The 13134-nt window shown below is 50.6% G+C and overlaps 2 protein-coding genes across 2 annotated transcripts; one reads left to right on the top strand and one right to left on the bottom strand.

The window, feature by feature from the left end:
- The first annotated feature begins 30 nt into the window (after positions 1 to 30).
- Positions 31 to 4257, top strand: LOC103130126 (protein CXorf40A). Its single transcript, XM_007541446.2, has 4 exons — positions 31 to 309; positions 396 to 440; positions 2445 to 2704; positions 3833 to 4257. The coding sequence occupies exons 3-4, from the start codon at positions 2446 to 2448 to the stop codon at positions 4039 to 4041; spliced, it is 468 nt and encodes a 155-aa protein (XP_007541508.1). The 5' UTR covers positions 31 to 309; positions 396 to 440; position 2445; the 3' UTR covers positions 4042 to 4257.
- A 102-nt stretch (positions 4258 to 4359) lies between these two features.
- Positions 4360 to 13107, bottom strand: alg13 (ALG13 UDP-N-acetylglucosaminyltransferase subunit). Its single transcript, XM_016665669.1, has 25 exons — positions 12519 to 13107; positions 12321 to 12404; positions 11987 to 12037; positions 11839 to 11885; positions 11698 to 11770; positions 11542 to 11623; positions 11303 to 11468; positions 11192 to 11231; positions 10641 to 10758; positions 10025 to 10089; positions 9799 to 9899; positions 9623 to 9708; positions 9274 to 9541; positions 9040 to 9144; positions 8823 to 8970; positions 8243 to 8408; positions 8136 to 8171; positions 8013 to 8068; positions 7516 to 7584; positions 5833 to 5956; positions 5646 to 5765; positions 5538 to 5578; positions 5319 to 5466; positions 5118 to 5252; positions 4360 to 5040 (listed from the first exon to the last, which is right to left on the bottom strand). The coding sequence occupies exons 1-25, from the start codon at positions 12636 to 12638 to the stop codon at positions 4670 to 4672; spliced, it is 2820 nt and encodes a 939-aa protein (XP_016521155.1). The 5' UTR covers positions 12639 to 13107; the 3' UTR covers positions 4360 to 4669.
- Positions 13108 to 13134: the final 27 nt, after the last annotated feature.

The following is a 13134-nucleotide window of genomic DNA, read 5'->3' as shown; positions in this document are numbered from 1 at the left end:
TTTAAACGGAAGACCGCGGAAAATATAGGAAATAGCGCCCCCTTCACTTCCGGAGTACAATGGTACCATTTCCAAACAAGGCCTGAGACTGACAGTGGTCCGTCCCGCCCCTTCCTGTTTGCTGCAGCGAGGTCCATTTTCGCGAGGTGTACTAAGTTCTGGTCAGGGAGCAGAACTTACATGAACTTCAGCCTTACCGTTTCCGGCCTGCAGAGGGCGACACCGCCCCGGAGATCCGGGACGGTGAGAAGAAAACAGCAGGACGGAGAAGGAACCGCCGGTTCCGAACTCTGCGGATCGATTCTGAAGGTTCGGCATCGGTTTGCGGTGCTTTTCTGCGCGTGCGCTTGGACTTAGCAACTGCGATCAAAAGCGAATCACCTGGTTTCTTGCAGGCTGACGGTCAGGGGAGGACTTCCGGTCGGGTTCGAAACCTTCAGGTGGGTTATAATCGGGTCCATTTCGGGTGTTCTGGATCCTCAACCCGCAGATGGTTCTGCTGAGCATCAGCTCCTCTTGCAGAGAGACTGAAAGCGACCAGAACCAAAACTGGGTTGTTTACAGTGTTTCCTCCTCCTGCTGCCAGCTGCTGGAACCAGAACCGGGCTGTTCACTGATGAACAGTGAACAGCCCGGTTCTGGTTCTGGTCCTGGTTGTATGAAGAGAAAAATCCGAACCTGAAGTTAAAAGTCGAGACTTCGGACCGGAGAGAAAACTGATCAACTATCAATATTTCCTGCAATTCTAATAAATTCATCAGTATGACGTAATCAGGCGCAGTGAGACCTGGTGACGTCATTCTGCTGCAGTGAACGTTTTTTATGTATTTATTGAATACACAAAGAAAACATCAAATGGTCAATAACAGAAAACAAATAAAAATGAAACAAAGCAGTAAAATGAATAAAAATCAAATAAAAGCATATTTTTAGAAACTAATCGTTTCCATTAACTCTGTTAACTGTGCTGCGTTTCTGATCAGATTTGTTTTGAAAAGGAAAGTTTGTGTTTGAAAGCAGCGAATGAGCCGAGCGTTTTGCATATTGACATGTATGGATATCATATTTTGTTACAATAATTCACTAGAAATAAACCAAACTGAATATTTGGTGTTAAAACAAAATCCACATTTATGGCTTTAGAAAACAGAAAGTTATGAAATAGTTCCCATAAATTTAGTTATTCGTTACATTCATTAAACAAATGTTTAGTTGTTTCCAATTTATTCTATAAATCTGTTTTAAGAGATTTGGATGCATCACTTTTAATGTTTCACCAAAAAACGCCAAATCTTTGAAGCCAATTATCTTTCCATATTTTTCAGCCATTTTTTCCTTCACTAGCAGCTTCACATTTAATAATCCACGTTTCTCAGTAATTACACATGTAAAAAACAGAAACAACTTGAATCTGACAAACGTAATAATGAATTTAGTTTATTAAAGTCAGACATTTCTTTTCAAACATCGTTCAACATTTAAAAAATAAACTCATAAAACAAGACAAACGGTTCCCGTCAGCCGGGTCTCCTCCACTCCAGATGTCGGTTAGGAACCTTTTCCAGATGTTTCAGCCCCTTCCAAAGATGCTCAGTAGGATTAAGGTCAGAGGTCACAGCAGGCCACTAGTTGGGAGTGAAGGGATTTTATTCCCTGTTGCTGCGACCAGAACGTTGCTGTAGTGTTCCTGTTGTCTTTTAGTCGCCAGTTTTTATCTGAAGAGTAGAACACATGCAGGAAAAGGTTTAGGAGTGAAAAACCCTTAATCTTTACTCCCGTAACAGAGCCGTCCAGAACCGTTAATCTGCATCTCCGTCCTCAACTGAGAAACATCCGTGATGCGTCCGCCTTCAATGGAGCCAAGCTGCCGCTGCTTTGCAGCAAACTCCTTCTGTGCAAACGGGAGAAGTTTAGTTTTCCTCCAGATGTCGTCTCGCCTCACAAACAGAATGATTTGTCTGACCCTGTGGACGACGTCGACCTCTTCACTGACCTTTGCCACTTCTCAGATGTTCTTTAGGCTCCACCGTTTTCACTGTTTAGGACTCTTTCAGCTGCAGGCTCACTTTGGAGAATGAATCCACTTGTTTCTCCATTTCTATCACTTTCTTATTAAAGTCTTTGAGATCCTCCAACTGGAGCTGAACTGACTTAGCAATAGCCGCTAACATAGCACTGTGCTGCTTCATTTGTAAGCCAATTTCTTCCATGCGGTCATCTACTTTCTTCTGCCCCAAGGACCTTACAGCCTCAACATCACCTCAGTGTTCATTTCTTCCTGAGACCTTTGCTTCTTTATTCAATCGAGATTCTGGCTTCTCTCCCGTTTGCTAGCCGCAGCTGCCTCCACAGACACAGTGAAGTCGCTCTCGGAGCTTTTAGACTGCAGGTGGGGTAAACTTCTGACCAGTGAAACTCAAATCTCCCATGATGCTCCTCTGCAGCATGGCGGTCCAGCTGTGGTGCCTGTCGTTCCGGCAGCCGTACGCCGGTTTGGTTCTGGACGGGGTGAAGACTGTGGAGAGCCGCTGGCGCCCCCTGCTGGCGCTGCTGGAGAACCGCACCCTGGCGGTCCACATCGCCTGGCAAGACTGGGAGGGGGAGGAGTGGAGGGCGGCGCTGGGCGGAGCCTGGGGGCTGAGCGCCGCCGGGGTCCAGGAGCTGCTGGAGTCCGGGGAACGCTTCGGCCGCGGCGTGGTGGCAGGTAGGCAGAGACGGCATAGTTACTTTAAAAAGTAGCTGTAATTGGATTACTGATTACTTGATTTGGAGAGTAACTAAGTTAGATTACAAGTTACTTTTTTAGTTACTTTCAGCATCTGCTGACAACCAATCAATGCAGAAATTACACTGAGTTTCACCAAATCAACATTTATTTCATAAACATCAACAATGTGTCTCCACTTATGAGGTTGAACTGAAGAATAGATTGTTTAATGATTACAACAGCCCAAAAAAAACTTTTAATAATTTTAGTGTGTTTTTCTTTGTTCCACCGTCTGTAAAACTCTAGATAGGATTTTAGAGCCCCCTTCCAGCCCCCTCTGTGTTACGGCCCTGCAGCTCCTCCAATCAGATGGCTGCACAGATTAGTGACACTTATCTTAACTAACGAATGACGTTCAGCTGTGAACTCGTTCGTTCGTGGCTGTTTTCATGTTTATTGATCTGTTCATGTTCGTCTCGATGTTTAAAGATTTCTGGAGCGCGAAGCTCGACGTCGTTCACAGGTCATATAAATATTTCTATTGCCTGGACATTAACAAAGACACATCGGGATGGATCATCTGGGAAATGATGTCAGTCAAATTCTGGGGTTTATTGTGTCTCTGCTTATTTCTAAATGAGCAGCTTCACGTTCAAAAACAAGCCCAGGAAACCGAACGCAACTCATTAAATTTGCAAACAAATTTAGAAAAAAAAAAAAAAGCCCAAAGTCGCCTATAATAATGAGACTTGATGACAGAAACCCAAAGTAGTTCCTGTTTTCCCAGGATAAGATGTGCATCTCCTCCACGGTTCAGCTGCTGTATAGAAACGGTGGCGAGACGCACAGAGATTAAATTACTAAAGAAAATAGATTACATGCTACTGAAAAAACTGGCTGGATTAGAGTAACGGGTTACTGACATCACTGCAGGTAGGTGACCCTGAATGCACCACCAGTCAGCACATGGTGGCAAGTGGTGACCTGCGACTGCTGGACTTTCCACGCTGCCCTGAACGCATCAGCAGTCCTGGCGGATCACCCACCTGCGGACCCTGGGTGGTGGTGCATTTGAGGCAGCGTGTAAAGCCCGGTCATGAACACATCTCCGTCTGTTCCTGCCAGGCCTGGTGGATGTGGGCAGGACCTGGCAGTGCCCCACCTCCCTGCCAGAGGCGGAGCTAGCAGAGTTGCAGCGTTCGGCCGTTCTGATTGGTCTAGAGGAGAAGCACCTGACCTGGCTGTCCAATCCCCGCTGGCTGAAGGGGCCCCTGAAGGCCCCGGGAGGTCGCGACCTCTGGACCGTGGAGATTCCCGCTGAGCTGATGCCATGAGAACACTGTTAGTAATGAGGAAGTAGCATTAGGGTCATCATTAGTCTCCATGGCAACAGAATTCTGCTGAGACCCGCTTCCTGTGTAAGCTCCTCCCCCTGACCAGTCGGACCGGAACCAGACAGAGGGGTTCTGGTCTGGTCCAACATCAGCCTCCATCATTGTTTGTAAATATTGTGTTGATTTTTGTAAATAAATTTCTACTGGTTTAAAATATTTCTGCTCATTTCTAGTTTTTTAAACAAGTGGGGAAGGGGCTGAGGTCACTCTGGGTCGGGCTCCGCCCCCTACAGCCCAGAAATGAAACTGACCCGATTCTGCTGTGGAACGAACTTTATTCACCCAAAACAAACCGGCACCAGAACTGAACACAAAGAAATCCCTCGCAAAGGTGAGGGACTAGCCCCGCCCCTTAGCCCCGCCTCCCACTGTGATTAGCTGCTATTCAGAACAACCCAGTTCTGATTCCTCCATCTTCTGAACAGGAAGTGACTGTGGCAGACATGTTGGAGAAAACCATCCTAGTGCATCTCAGTCATGTGACTTTAGTTGGAACTCAAATCCTGAACCTGAACCTGCTAGCGACACCCACTGAAAATAAAGGGAGCCGTTAGCCACAAGCTAACGTTCACATGGAGGGGGACATGTAGTGTGTGGGGGTGTGATGAAGGTGGGGGGCGGTGATGTAGCCGACCACATGAGGACTGGGGACGGGGCAGTAGACACGGGGGGCGTGGCCTGAGGTCGACAGCGCCCCCCAGTGGGCAGGAGGAGGAACGCAAGGATGGTAGGAGGAGTGGGGCAGGTGGGGGGGGTGAGGAAGAGGAGGCTGAGGCGCTGCTGGCAGGTAGCCAGCAGGGGGCGGAGCTTCAAATGGCAGGTGCAGCAGAGTGGCGGCAGGAAGGGCGGTCTGATCCGGGTACAGCAGTCCTGAGGGGGCGGAGCCTGGAGACGCCGGGGTCATGATGGAGGCGGGTCCTTCCACTGAGGGGGCAGGGCCTGAGAAGTAGGAGGAGCATCAGAGGTTCAGACTTTCTATCGAGTTCCTACCGTCAGAAGGTGGTGCCGGTACCGACCGCTGGGCTGGGCCTCCGTCTGGCTGTCCGATGCCCTGGAGGATTCTGGGTAGGAGGAGGGTGGCTGCTGGGCCCGGCCACAGCCACCCTCAGGGAAGGGAGGGGGGGCCGCTGGGGGCAGAAGCACAGGAAGGAGTCATCACATCCCAGTTCACCAGTTCAGACTGGTTTCAAACAGACTCTGGTGTCAGAGGGTTGAGCTCCGGCCCAAACGACCCAGTTCTACAGAGAATGTTCCGTCAATCAACTCTGGACCCGACTCACCGTGGGGGGGGGGCTCCTGGCCCAGGTAGTGGGGGGAGGTGGGGGGAGGGTAGGCCTGCTGCTGCCAGCAGCTCTGGTGGAACCACTGGGGGGTCAGGGGGCAGAGGGTTAACGTGGCAACAACCATGTTACCCCCAGTTACCCCCAGTTACCCACCTGCACTCCCAGGTTGTAGTAGTACTGGACGACCCTGCAGTCTGAACACAAACATCATCAGATCTAGAGCCGACCCCTGGGGCCAGATTGAACCATGTGACCTCTGACCTCTGGGCAAGTCGCTGCCGTTTGGGTCGTAGGAGTAAGGGGGCGGAGCCAGCACGGTGCACAGAGGCTCGCCCGACTCGCTGACCAACCAGGGAGTGGCAGCGGATATCGTCATGGAAACTGAGGAGAGAAAACCAATCAGATCTCCCGGCTGACCGGCGGCCCCGCCCACTGACAGCAGGCGTACCTGGGCGAGTCTGAGCGTGTGCGGCCGGCGGCAGGTGAGTGGCGGCCGGGACCCGGGACGGCGAGGGAGGCGAGGAAGAGGAGGAGGAGGGGGAGGAGCAGATGACCGGCAGCGGCTTCACCACCTGGAACAAACACACCTGAGGCAGTTCACCTGACAGGTGGGGCCGTCCCACCTGCCCCCTCTAGAGGTGAACGTCAGGGAGTTCAGGTTACGAGCGCTGGACAGAACGAGGCATCCAGAAAAGATATTTTTGCTCCAAACTCATCGCTGGAGACATCGGAGCAAAACTCGATATAATCACAAGTTCAAACAAAACGTATTTCAATTCTTTGAAAACTGATTTTTTTGCAACAGATGGCTGACTAAAAAAAATAAATTAATACGATAAAATAGTCAATTTAACAGTCTGTTTGACTAGCTTCATATTTTATGTTCTGTTATGACTGAAAGTTTGCTGTAAAGTGGAGCTTTTATGTGTTGAAAAATATCAATGACAATATAAATTTTAGTTAAGAAAAGCCTGATGCTACATTTGAAAAATAAAAAACTAAAGTAACTTTTTAAGAGAAACTATGGATGTTGTGACTTTATGAACCAAAACTGTTACAATAATTCATCAGTTTTCTCCTCTAGCCTGAGAAAAAAACATGTTTAAAAATCATGATGACGATAAGAACCAAGCAGCTTTCTATTCCACCCCCACAAAAAGATATTCATTTCATAATTATATATAAAGTTTTCCCTGCAACGACTTTCTACAGAAGAAATTAAAAATAAATATCAATTCCTGCGTTTTGTGATGAGATTTTCAGACAATAAACATTTTTTAAATTGACTTCATTAAAGTTTTTAGAAAGATTTTCAAAAGTGGATATTACAGCAGAAATCTATTCTATATTTAAGTTTTAATATAATAAAATGTGGTCTTCTAACAGGGATGAGGAGTTAAATTATGATACATTTAATCCTCTGGTTAGTTAAAAACCACCTCCATTTTTAAAGTGAAATCTTTTTATTTTACAGAGTGCTTAAACGTTGCAACATCACAAAAGCCCAATATTTAAACCAACATGTTAATATCTTAAGATCTGAAATTTGTTTTGCATTTGCAACGTTTTCTTTTATTTTCCTCAGTCAGTTTGTGACTATTATTTTTATTTCTGCTCAGTTTATCAACCCCTAACCCAAAAGGGGCGGGGCTAAAGCAGGAAGTGGGTACGCACTACGACCCTTATGTAGGAACCCTGCTACATGAACGAAGTGACCTCACGTCTGAAGCTGCATCACTCCACTTCAGTCCATCTGTCTAGTCAAAATCCAGTTCCGTTGGTGTGAACGCTAATTGACCTCTGACCTCTGGTCCTCCAAACCTCAGTCTGGGTTTGGTTTGAATGTGAACTCCAAGCAGACCGGAGAGAGCATTCTGGGTAAATCCCACCAAAGTTAACGTGTTAGCCTAGCGCTAGCAGGAGAAATGGCTCCTGGTCTTTAGCCAAAGAGGAAAGAGAAATCCTCCAACAGCTAAAGTCTGACGCCTCCATCTTGTTTCCATTTGGTGAAGAAGGAAGTTGCCTCAGTGTCTTCAGAGGTTTTTGTGTCGATTCTTGGTGCAGCGCCCCCACAGGCCAGGAGGGGAACAGGCTCCTCAGAGAGTTTGGGGGCAGAAGCAGGTGTGCTTACCTGTGGAGTGTAGCTGTAGGTTATGTCTGATCTGCTTGGAGAGTTGGTCGGACCCCTTTCCTGTTCGTCCTTTCATAATAAGACAAAAATCAAATATATTTATTTATGAAGCATGTTTCCAACATGCAGCAGCAGCAAAAAAGCTTTGCAAGGAAAAACAACCAAAAAGTTCAAAGACAAGGTCAAAGAATCAAAGATCAGACAGAAAAAACAACCTGAATGGCTGGGAACCTGACAGCCAACCACAAAGGTCAAAGGTCATAAAAATGAAACGTCTGGGTTTCATTGGAGAACTTATGGCCATAATGGAGGAAACTGAGGTGTTTGTGGGCGTGTCTGTAGTGATTCATGCTGAATGATGAAGGGCTAGTGTTAGCCCCGCCCATCTAACTGGAAGAAACAGGAAGTAGGCAGGGCAGCTGCAGTTTGATTGGACCAATCAGGAGAGAGGAGCTGGAGCCAATCAGGGAAGCAGGGCAAGGTGTAAGCGTCGTTACCTGAGTGGCAGCGGGCTCATTGGCTGTGTAGACGCCTGGCATCTGGTAGCTCTGATCTACAACACAACACGATGTCACTTCCTGTCCCAGCAGGAAACATGGCAGCAACGTGCCGATCCTCACCCTGGGCGCCGAACACATACTCCTCCGCGTACTCGGCTGAAACCGATCACATGGCCGTCACACGGCACGCTCACCCAGGCTTTTATTCTGAAAGGTCGGCCACTCACCCTGGTCCTCCACGGTGCTGACGTCCGCCTGGTCGTCCTCTGAGGAGCAGGCAGGCGTGGCGCCGGGCGGGGAGGTTGGTGGGCGGCCCACCGCGGTCCGCTGCACCCGGTAGGAGGAGCCTGAGGGAGGTGAGGGGCCCCCTATGGGGGGACCCACAGCAGGGCCCTGTGTGGGAGCACCATCAGCAGGTTTAACCAATCAGGAGACAGTAATGGACTCAACAGCAGCGCTAATGGCCGCAGCTAGCTCTAGTAGCAAATAAGGTTGGGTTGGTAAAAGTTGTTCTAAAGTACTTTTGGAAATATCCAAGTATTCTACAGTACAAATCTTTCCTGATACTCCAATGTACGATATCAGTATGTTGCCCCTCTGCCTCGTTGCCCCGACGATGCCAACATGCAGCAGTTCTGCTATCGACACCTGGAAAAACCTCAGCCTGAAGGAAATTAAATGACAAACTCTCATCATTTAAACCCCACCCACGACCGACGGGACCCCCGATGGGACCCCTCCTGTCCGCGATGTTCAGTACTGCGGTTGTGATCTGGAAGCAACCCGGTTCTGGTTCTGGTTGCTCACCTGCAGGGGGGGGAAGACGGCATCGCCGGCGTCCTCCAGCTGGTAGAAGGTCATGGGCGGGTCGAGGTCGGCTGCTTCCTCCACCGCCTCAGCGGGAAACCCAAACTGACATTCCTTACTGACGGCCAGCAAGTGGCGCCGACTGCGGCTGGCAACACAAAGACATGAAGGAGAAGGTTCAGAAAGACCTGTTCTGGTTCTGGTCGTGTGGACTCACCGGGACCGGAAGGCGTAATTCTCGTAGTCCTGGTAATATCTTCTGCCTGGGTGGTAATAGGTCAGATGTGGACCAATCAGCTGACGGTTCAGGAACCGAGTAGGACTTCAGGGTAGAACCAGAACCCCGAGGTCAGGTCGGGTTGGAGAGAAGAGCAGAAACCAGCCAATCAGAGACATGAAGCAGCTGGGGGTGGGGTGTAACAGACGGCGGACATGTTGGACGGCGTTATACCTTGACATGCCGTAGCGTGGGGCTCTTGCTGCAGGGGTGTGGTGGTGTGGGGGGGCATAAGGGTCGTAGGTCAGGGCCCCTGGTGACGGAGGGAGGGGTGGGCGAGGATGACCTGTGGGTTGGAAGCGAGGAGGGAGGGGTGAGGGGGCGGGGCCTCCATAGGAAATGGGCGGCGGCATCAGTAGCTCCGTCCCCTTTGCCCCGCTGCTACCGCGGGACTTCCTGAAGTAACGATGGCGGTGATGACGCTGACCTCGAGACTCTGGGTCTGCTGAGAGAACAGAGGGGTCACGGAGGGGTCACTGTGTAACCCAACAGAACCAGAACCCAAACAGAACCAGAACCTCACCTGGATCTCCTTTCCTGGCTGGCGCCGCCACGTTCCAGGCAGGCACTGGGTTGACTGGTTTCAGATCCGTCAGCGGAACCAGGTGTCTGCGTCACATCAGCAGGAACTTCAATCTGCTGCCAACAGCCAGATCCAGAACCAGGTTCTAACAGGGTTCTGGTTCAGACCCAGCTTACTTCTCTCCCAGCTCCTCAATGAACACGGTGACGGCCGTCGAGTGGGTTCCCACTTCCTGGATGAAGGCATTGTAGAATTTCCCTTTGGGCTCCAGACGAACCTGAAATCAGGAAACTGAGGCTGATCCTAGTTCTGGAGCCTCCAGAACCGGTCCAGGTTCCCAGTCCGGCCCTCGACCAGCTGCAGAAGGTCTGGAGAACAGCAAATCAGGAAGTGAATCGTTACCTGGCACTTGTCTCCCAGGAAGTACTGTCGACCCGCGAACACCATGTAGTCCGTCTTCTGCATCTCTGTCACAGCAAAGTAATCAGATTACTACAAACAACCTGACTTCATCCAGGTGTCTCACCTGTGATCAGCTGACCGGTTCACCTGGGACCAACAGTTCAGCACAGCACAGTAGGTTTGGACGATGTATTGGCAGTTTTTCATTTTATGATGGTTAAAATGGTTCTATCGCAAAAATCAAGTATAAATTGTTGTTCAAATAATAAGCTTTAGTCATCAAAATCACTGAGTATGGTTTATCCGACACCCTACGAATGCATCACTGGTCCCTAACCCCTCCCAACCTGAACATTTTCTGCCAATCACGCTGCGCAAAAAGGCAAGTTGTGAATGAGATGGAAACTGAAGAGGAGTCAGATGAACTAGTCTAGTTCTGAAGAGAAACGGCGCTGGATTAATAATCTGGCAGTAGTTTGGACTTTATATTTAGGATGTCGAACAAAATGCAGTAACCCATCCCCAACCTCTCAACCAATCAGAGCTCTACTGATCTGATTGGTTGATTTCTCTGTTGGTCTGATCAACAGGTTGGCCTGGTGACTTCCTGCATTACCTTTGCAGGTGTCCTGCCACACGTCAAACTCCAGGTTCCTGTAGACGTCGCCGTCCAGAGACTTCAGGACTTTGTAGGGCAAACAGAGTCTGGAGGTGGGCGGAGCCTCAGCAGACGGCTAAACGACAGCAGACACGACATCACCACAGGTATAGCAAGGCTGCTATTTCATCGTCTGACCTTCCCGATGCGTCTGAGTGAGCCGGACACTCCGCTTCGGTCAGACTGCCAGGAAAAAAAAATCTGACAGTCAGCAGGGGGCGCCACGATGCAGGCTTAGGGGGCTTCTCCAGATCCGGTCCTCCAGAACCGGTCCGATGGAATCGCCTCCTTGGTGCGTTCCCGGTTCACTAGACACCGGGCCGGACCTGCGGATCCGGTTCTGGAGATTCTGTACCAGACCTGCAGAAGCCGCCATCTTTATTTCTTCCTGCATTTAAACGGTGACATCATCACTTCTCGACCATCTTCTTCAGACTTCAGTGCCTTGTTTGTTGTCATGGAAACGGGGCTAGCTACATGTGGGCGGAGCCTAAGGCTGGCAGCCTCACCTTGGTCTCCTCTGCTGCTCCGCCCGCCTCCGCCTCGTCCCTGCAGGTGAAACCAACGCTGACATCATGTGACCGCAGACATCCAATCAGGAAGTTGGAAGGTTGGCTCACCTGTGCACCCGGTCCTCAGGTGCGTCGTAGCCCACGTCAACGTCGCTGCACACAGACAGGCTGTTTCTATAGCGACGACCTCCAGCCCTGAAGGCCTCCATGGCCTGCCAGAGCTCCCCTCCCTCCACGCCGAACACCTGAGTGTAGAGCAGCTCGTACAGCAGAGCTGCACACAGAGACACACCTGAGCAGGTAGACACACCCACACTCCCTCCCCGCCTGAGGCCACGCCCACTCACACTGGCACAGCGCTGCCGAGGCTGGGTAGCTCCGCCCATAGATGATGTCATAGTGACCATTGATGGAGCAGCACAGGGTTACCTAGGCAAGAAGAGGTCGAGGTCACCAGCAGCCAATCAGAAGCCAATCTGAACACCTGACCTCAGTGACCCCACCTTGTCCTCAAAGTCGTTCTCTGAGATGATGGTGGCCGGTTTCCCGGGGTAACGGTAGATCAGGAAACACCGCCTGCAGGTGGACTGGAAGTTACCTGCAGCCAGGTGACTATGTGACCTGCAGCAGTCATGTGACCTCACCTGTAGAGCTGAGACAGAGCCTTGATCTCCACCTGACCCACCGTCTCCTGAAAACACAAACACAAACACACACACACACACACACACACACACTGAGCTGGTGGGATCCAGGTGAGCTCAGGTGAGACAGAAGCTCACAGGGACTCGCCTTCGGATCCTCCAGACGCTCCAGGTACTTCTCAAAGGAACCCTCCACAAACTGCAGGGACAACAGACAGGTGACCTGTCAGAGGGCGGGGCTCAGCAGACAGGTGAGCACCTGGCAGGGGGCGGTGCTTCGGTTCTGTCAGAACCATTGATCCCAGCACTCTTTCAGCCCAAACAATCAGAACATGTCCAGGTCAAAGGTCACCAAGGTTCTTCATCTCCAAAAGCAGAACACACCGACCCAGTTCTGGATAGCACAGCTCCCCCCGGAGCTATGCTATCCAGCTCTGAGGCAAACCCCAGTGGGGGCTTAGGTTCGGTTCGGCCCAACTCACCGGCTCAAAGTTGCACCTGTTGGCCCGCATGAAGCTCGCGCAGTCTAGTCGGATCTTCTGATGGTAGTTCTGGGAGAAGTAGAGCTGCGGGACAGAACCGAACCGAATGGGTCAAATCGGAACAGTCACAGAAACACTGGTCCTGTTCCAAACCTATCATCTCCATTCGGTGACCTCTGACCCCCCGCACCGACTCACCTGCTCGGAAACGGCCCGGAACAGGCTGGACGCATCCCGCGCGACCATCTTCCGGTACAGACCCAGACTGGACAGGTACTCGTCCATGTTCACGAAGTACTTCTTCAGGCCTTTCTGCATCCCTCCGAACCGAACCGCGCTCCACGTGCACGGAACAGTTCCTGACCTCAGTGACTTCCGCTAAAGCGGCCGCGCGCGCCTCCAGGTGACTTCAATCAGGTCTAATGAACGCCAGACCGCGCGTTGTCTGCGAGGCATTCACGGACGAAGAGAGGATCGGAAAGAACCGTTCACTGGCTTGGAACCGCAGCACTGAATGAACCGGATCATTATGACGTCAGAGGAATCAACCATTGTTGCATAGAAAGTTACAAAATTCACAATATGTTCAGATTAATGGCGTTAATTCTGATTTACTGAAGCTTTCGGCTGCAGGTGAGCACCGAGCAGGGGGCGGGGCTTAGTCGGAGTCGATGTCGGACCTTCCGGTTTTATTCCCGCCTGTCGGTGCTCGGCTCTGGTTCTGTTTTTGGGTTCTAACCACAAACCAGAATAGGGCTGCCACCCGTCCCGTAAAATACGGAACCGTCCCGTAAAATACGGAACCGTCCCGTAA

This window comes from Poecilia formosa, unplaced genomic scaffold (genome assembly GCF_000485575.1).
Source record: "Poecilia formosa unplaced genomic scaffold, Poecilia_formosa-5.1.2 Scaffold608, whole genome shotgun sequence".
Classification (NCBI taxonomy): domain Eukaryota; kingdom Metazoa; phylum Chordata; class Actinopteri; order Cyprinodontiformes; family Poeciliidae; genus Poecilia; species Poecilia formosa.
This window is presented reverse-complemented; position numbering and strand designations above follow the sequence as displayed.

Bases quoted from the DNA above. Each gene is read 5' to 3' on its own strand.
- LOC103130126 (XM_007541446.2), top strand. From the start codon at position 2,446: ATGGCGGTCCAGCTGTGGTGCCTGTCGTTCCGGCAGCCGTACGCCGGT. The intron at 2,705-3,832 runs GTAGGCAGAGAC...TGTTCCTGCCAG, and splicing joins CGGCCGCGGCGTGGTGGCAG to GCCTGGTGGATGTGGGCAGG.
- alg13 (XM_016665669.1), bottom strand. From the start codon at position 12,638: ATGCAGAAAGGCCTGAAGAAGTACTTCGTGAACATGGACGAGTACCTG. The intron at 8,971-9,039 runs GTGAGTCCACAC...TTGTGTTGCCAG, and splicing joins AATTACGCCTTCCGGTCCCG to CCGCAGTCGGCGCCACTTGC. The intron at 5,253-5,318 runs GCTCAACCCTCT...GGATGTGATGAC, and splicing joins ACTGGGTCGTTTGGGCCGGA to TCCTTCCTGTGCTTCTGCCC.